Genomic DNA, 6,663 nt, shown 5'->3' with positions numbered 1-6,663 from the left:
TTTAAGCTCTGATATAATCGCAATTAAAAACGAAATCTCAATTAAGAACGAACCTCCCCGACTATTGCCGAAGTGGCGGGTCTTATCACAAGAATTCAGCGAGTGGGGGGGGGGGATTGTCTGTCGAATTGAAACTGACGTGAGCTAGCCACCTGGTTCCTTTCGACGAAATTAAAAAAGTTTCAGCAACACGGGAACTCCGTAGGTCTCGTTCATTTAAATGCTAAGGGATTTTGTGTTAGTATTCATTGCGAGTTTTGTCATTCAGAGAAAAGTTTTGCTTTTTACCAGTTTCACTTCGCGTTCGTTCGGAATTTGCATTTTTTTGTAGTGATTGTTTTGGACAATACTCGTCCCATTTTTTTAAGGTCGTTGATACTTTTTGTGTGTAATACACAATATTTTAGCTGTTCAACCATTTTTCTGTTAAATTGTATGGATAATTTAGTGAGAGGAAAATAAATCAAATAATCGTTTATTAATTATTACCATTAGCTGTATTGCGAATACCATATATTTTATCAAAACATTCATTTGTTATTCTCACAATCTGAACTATTATTAAATAGAGGAAAACTTTTTTTGTAACCTAATGGCTCCAAAGCTATGACTAAATAATTTTTTTTTAAGTTGTAAACTGTAAAGTCATAGTTTTAGATTGTAGTTTTAGTTTTCATTTTGCATAAAGTAAGGTACTGAATATATAAGGTGCTTTAATATTACCTGCCAGGACTTGAATGGGGGGTAGTATTGCGTTTATAGATTACAATAGTGAAAGAATTTCGTTCCCCGGAACAGTCAATTCAATTTGAGACATTAAACAAGTTAAATTAACATTGGCTCTACTCTGCATAACGTGGTTCACAAATTACGCGCGTAGTGTCGCTTCGTCAATGAAAACAACTGCTATCTCTTTCTATCCGTTCTGCAAGAGTGGCAACGCGCAACTCTACTGGATGGTTAAACTAATAAATTAAGTCAAATTTATACCTACGTATTTTTTTTTTGTATGAAAAAAAATATGACAAATAATCAATTATTTATCTTCACTATTGTAATCTATAAACGCAATACTACCCCCCATTCAAGTCCTGGCAGGTAATATTAAAGCACCTTATATTTATAACGTAACTGTAATGTTATGTTACTTATTTTTTTTATAAAATCTGTTTTGAATTATGGTGTCAAACATAAGATCTATGTAAAGATCATTTAAATAATAACATAAAGAAATCTCTTCATTAAACCAGAAACGATTATGAAGAAAAAAAGTTCTAAATAGGTAAGGTAAGGTATATCTACTGCAGCTAAAATTCACAGCCAATAAAACACGACTTAAGAAAACAGTGTCTTTATTATTAAACATAAGATAAATTGATAAATTAACCAATAAACAAAAAAACAAAAAACTGTATTTATACCTATAATTAAATTTTATGTTCAAATGTCAATATTAAATTGTTTGTATGGCATTTGAATTACTTAAAGTAAATAATAATCAGCCACTGCTTAGCGAAAGCTGCTGTATAAATAAATGAAACAAAATAAAACTGACATTTACATTTGCTATACAATTTAAGCCCCTGTCATCATACGGATGTAATTTCTTATATTGAAGTTTCCTATGCGGGTGTAAACTCCTGGTGAGTCTGGGCGAGCGCACCCGTACCCAAAGGACACAATACCAGCCAACCTCCCGGTGCTTCTAACTACCGCTGGACCACCGGAATCTCCCTAAAATTTAAAAACAATGTGATCAAAACATAGCTCCTAAAAAGCTGAAGGAAAAGTTTAAGGAAACCTGGATTATTAAATCAAGCGTGGTAATTAACGCTCAATTTTTCTAAATGTGAGAGGAGGCCTGTGCCCAGCAGTGGGAGGATAAAAAGGCTGTAACGACAACTAACTAAATAAAAAAATAATGGTTACTTGCACCATTTAAAGATAAAGTAAACCGAACCATTTTCAATTGGCAAATGACCAATGGGCGGCAAGTACACGGCTGGGTATCGTCGGTCCACCAAGCAGCACGACTTCCTACACTAAGTTTACCCAAACGCGCCTACGAAACTGGCAAACCTATCATGCATACCTGGCAAGTATCCTTTCCACCTTCGGGATAGCCGGCACAGAACATTCTACTCGTAATTGTACCACTAAGTTGATTGTTGCACGTCTCTCTATCCACACCAGGTACACTCACAACCCTCAACGTACTTGTAACAGCTTCACCTTCCTGAAAAATAATCAATTTAAATAATAAATGGTATGTACCTTTTTTGTATGATAAAGCGGACGTATTGCACCTTCGCTAGAATTCAGAAATCTTTATTATGATTTGATTGTGCATGTTATTTGCATAGTTTGAAAATTCTACTGTCAGATAGTTGATAATTGTATTGTTCATCATGGTTGTAGTTTATCAATAGATATTCAGTGAAAAAATCACAAAAATGTCTATTCATTTTGGCTTGAGATTTGTCTACATAATTAGGATGTACAATCATGAAATGTCTAACGCGGCTACTTTGGCTACGTCTGTCTTGTATAATATTTAATTCTATATATATGGCTGAAAACCGGTAAAGAACTAAAAGCTGACCCAAAAAGACAGATAAGAGATGCGGGTGAAACTGCTGGAGAAAACGAATTGTGTGTAATACTAACCCCAGTTGCTCCCCAGCCAGTGAGAGTAATATTTGTGCCATTTGATATATCATGGAATGTTCTAACCAATTCGATAGCTTTGGCATTGGTACCATCTAATTGCATGCCTTGGTTAACATTGACTATTCCAACATCATAATCGAACGTACTGGGGTTGTAAAATGGATGGGAACTGAACGTAGACGTTTCGTACTGAATGCCCCCACTGTTAGAAATGGTACTTCCGATTCTTACGTAAACTGTTTGGATTCTGTAAAAAAAAAATGTATCTTCATACCATTGACTAAAATAAATAACTATTAAATAGTAAGATGTTTTAATCAGCCGAGAATTTGAAAAGCTTGTACAGACACTGGATGACAGCTGCATCCAGCTAGACTAGAAGCCGACCTCAACTCAGTTGGGAAAAGGTTAGGCACATAGATAGATGATTGCAAGATTAACATACCCTTCTAGGCAATGGGCAGCAGTCACCACATAGTACGCATTGACGATGGATCCACCACATTGGAAGTAATCACTGCCATTGTAAAGCAATAAGTAGGCTTGATAAGGATATTCTTGTATAGTAGTTTCTGTACCGCCAACGATCTTTCCTCCATCTTCTTTTTGTTGTTTATGTTCACGTCTTTTATTACATAGCACATCTGAAGACAAAAATAGTAAGAACTTTGACACATTTAAAGTTTGCAAAAACAAATAAATGGCACACTTTGCTTAAATAAATTCACTACACCAAACATAGCCAATTTCTGGTCCTGTAACCAAATTGCAGGGTGCAGCAAAACAGTTATTCCCTTATCAGAGTCTGTTCTATGTCAACAAAGCTTTTAGTTTATGTAACTACAAGCGTCTCCCATTTTACCCTTGAATAATTTGATTAAAACAAAATTAAACCATAATTTAAAAACAACTGATTGAAAAAAATACCTTTGCAACTAAATGCTAGTAACAAAAATAAGTAAACTGTTAACTTCTCCATAGTTTCTCTAAATCAAGAAATGAAATGTGAAGCTCTCTAGTGACACGGTGTTTAAATAGTATCGAGAATTGATAACAACCATATGACAAGGATCTAATTATCTCAATAATTGGAGGACGACCCGATAACGCCCCTATTTGATGAAGTATTTCTATAATCATTTCGTTTCTTACTTCCTGAGATCAGTATGTTGTAATTGCTGTCATTACATACGCTTATCAACTCAGATTATCCACCAATTATTTGTGTCCTCACACAAGGACTTTTTGTAACTCAAATTGGATTTTTATCTAGAAACCCAGCACTTGGCATACTATTTTCAGAGTTATTAAAACCAGGTATTTTTTGTTTACTAAAACCTTATCCAAGTTTTGTAAGTAAACAAGAAAGGCAGTCTATATATTTATTAATCGAGGAAACGGAACGAAACGGGTTTATAGGGTTTAAATCAGTAAAAAATTGAAACTTTACTTACACCTTTTTTCAGGAGGAAGAACATTCAATAATTTCCTTCTCTTCAAAAAAAGCCTTTAATGCCGTTAAAAAGGTCAAATTAAAATTTACTGAGCTTCAGAATAGCATGTAAAAAGGAGTGCCAATGTACATTATGTTCTCTGATTAAAATCTTTCATTTACCGTAGATACATTTTTAATAGCAGAACTGATTCAAGTTAATCCTAAGAAGAATTAAAGAAATAATAAATTGTAAATATTTCGACGTAGATTTGCCAAAAATCTTTTGACCTTCTGTGCCTAGTCCTAAAATGATAAATAAGCATATACGGATAATGATAATTTAAAAATATAGATTCCTCAAATTTCGTTAATCATTGTGGTTTTCCCTTTTTTTTAAATCTAGTTAAGCAATGAGGCATTTTGGCACTCATTACTGTCTAGTTTGCTGTCCGAAAACAACGTGTTATAATATTTTTATTGAATTAATTTAATTGTGATCAAGAGGAATACAATACCAGGTATTATTTTTTGCCCGCTCACTGTTTACCGGATTAGTAGTCAATCGCCCGAATGTATTAAGTGCACGAAAGAGCCAGTCGTGACTTTTTTGAAATTTTTTTATTGTGTATGTGTTACTGTAAATCCTAAGTTTTTCCAGTAAAACCTAAGATTTACCGACATGAGTTGGTAAATGTAAAAATTAATTATAAAGACGATTTATTCGGACTTCTACCATTTCAATTCAAAACATGCTAGGTTTTACCAATGTGGACTGGTAAATGTTAAAAAACAAAACACGTCATAACGTGCTCAGCGCATTTTAGAACTATTGATTCAGTTAGATAGATATGACAGAGATTGATATATTCAGAGATATACGTTATGTGTTTTTTCAAAATAATTTAAATAAGTTGGTTTTAGTATGTTATTTTCGAATTTTTAGAATCGAATCCGAACTCATACTTAAGATGTGGGTTTTTGACATACACGACATTATTACTAAAATAAAATCATCTTTCCAACAGCGGCACACGATGAAATTGGTAATGATATTACTGGCGCTGAGCATCGCAGCGTGCGACATGTGCGTCGGCGGCGCGTCGGACGACATCCCCGTGACATTAGCCGGCGCCGCGCCCGCAGACATACTGCTGTACCTCTACGACGTCGTGCTCACGCCGCACATGCTCACTGATACCAATAGAGAAGGAGGAGGGGCTTTACCATCGCCTTATTGTCCTCATGGTAAACCTCCCACATTCGGTGGTCATTGTCCAGACATCCCAGATTATTATTACGATTATGAAAGTAATGACTAAAAGGAATAATCGTCCCCACTTGACCGAAGCACTACCAAATCATAATAGAGACACTGAAATAGTGAATATTATTTATTTACAATAAAAGGTTGATTATTTTTAACAATAAAGGTGTTCCATCGTGTTCTCCATAAAATATAGGATGTAACTTGAATTCTGTAGTAGAGGTATATATGTTGTTTTTTAAATAAATTGGTAATTAATGATTAATGCTCAATCCTTCTCCATGTGAGAGGAGGCCTGTGCCCAGCAGTGGGACGATTAAAAGGCTGTAACAGTAACATAATGTACATTATGATGATGGTATTTCATTAGTACCTACAGTATTAACCCATGAATATTTTCTGTCATCGAGTACATGGCCGCCAACACTGCTGTACTCACTGATGTTAATGGAGAAGGAGGAGCTATACCATCACCACAATGTCCTGGTGGTAAATCTCCCACAAACAATGGGATTTGTCCACCCATCCTAGTTAAGGGGTATGATGACTATCGACGGGGTTTATTGGATCGCCTACATATCCTGATTCTTCCACAGAACTTGGCCATTGCTCGCAAAAAAACCTTTGGATGTTTATTAGATTAAGTGAAATTATAATCAAATACTTTTATAAAAAACTAGCTTTTGCCCGCGACTTCGTTCGCGTGGAATAGTGGCATCCGGCAGATTTTTGGTTTGAACTATAGATGGCGCTATATGTCCGGAATAAATTGTATTTTTTTTGTAATAAAATCTATCCTATGTCCTTCTCCTGGCTTTAAACTACCTCTCTGCCAGTTTTCAGCTAAATCGGTTCAGCCGTTCTTGAGTTATAAGTGAAGTAACTTACACGACAAGATGTAAAAGTAACATTAAAATAGCAATAGTGTTTTTTCTAATGTTTTATTTACGTTTAATTAAGATAAAAATGTTGTATACAGAGAATGTTTTTATTTCTACATACATCTGAATGTAGCTAAATACCTACAAATGTCCTGCCCTGTTAGTAGGAGAAAGATGAAGAAGGATGAGACCATGAGAAAGGGCGCAAAAAGTACAGTGAATAAAACTTAAAAAAAAACTGGCACTTATGGGTTAAAACACTATTCATAGTTCTGTCTTCGTTTTTATTTGAAGTCCCTTATTTCGTAGAATATAAAAATAGATCTTCATCCTTCTCAGCCTGCGAATACTATTAGGCTTCCACAGTCCATTGCTGTTAAAATCATCCTCCTTCGACCCTTTTCCCCAACTAT

General features: G+C 34.8%; 1 protein-coding gene across 1 annotated transcript; it reads right to left on the bottom strand.

Moving 5' to 3' along the window:
* Positions 1-1,335: 1,335 nt before the first annotated feature.
* Positions 1,336-3,709, bottom strand: LOC124632420 (trypsin-7-like). Its single transcript, XM_047167259.1, has 5 exons — positions 3,598-3,709; positions 3,116-3,314; positions 2,668-2,917; positions 2,093-2,236; positions 1,336-1,734 (listed from the first exon to the last, which is right to left on the bottom strand). Exons 1-5 carry the CDS (start codon positions 3,647-3,649, stop codon positions 1,576-1,578), a joined length of 804 nt encoding a protein of 267 aa, XP_047023215.1. The 5' UTR covers positions 3,650-3,709; the 3' UTR covers positions 1,336-1,575.
* Positions 3,710-6,663: the final 2,954 nt, after the last annotated feature.

The sequence above is a fragment of the Helicoverpa zea genome, chromosome 8 (genome assembly GCF_022581195.2).
Source record: "Helicoverpa zea isolate HzStark_Cry1AcR chromosome 8, ilHelZeax1.1, whole genome shotgun sequence".
Classification (NCBI taxonomy): domain Eukaryota; kingdom Metazoa; phylum Arthropoda; class Insecta; order Lepidoptera; family Noctuidae; genus Helicoverpa; species Helicoverpa zea.
Note: the sequence above shows the minus strand (reverse complement) of the source record. Positions and strands in the feature narration are given on the sequence as shown.

Bases quoted from the DNA above. Each gene is read 5' to 3' on its own strand.
- LOC124632420 (XM_047167259.1), bottom strand. From the start codon at position 3,649: ATGGAGAAGTTAACAGTTTACTTATTTTTGTTACTAGCATTTAGTTGC. The intron at 3,315-3,597 runs GTATTTTTTTCA...TTTTGTCTTCAG, and splicing joins ACTAGCATTTAGTTGCAAAG to ATGTGCTATGTAATAAAAGA. The intron at 2,918-3,115 runs GTATGTTAATCT...TTTTTTTTACAG, and splicing joins GCTGCCCATTGCCTAGAAGG to AATCCAAACAGTTTACGTAA.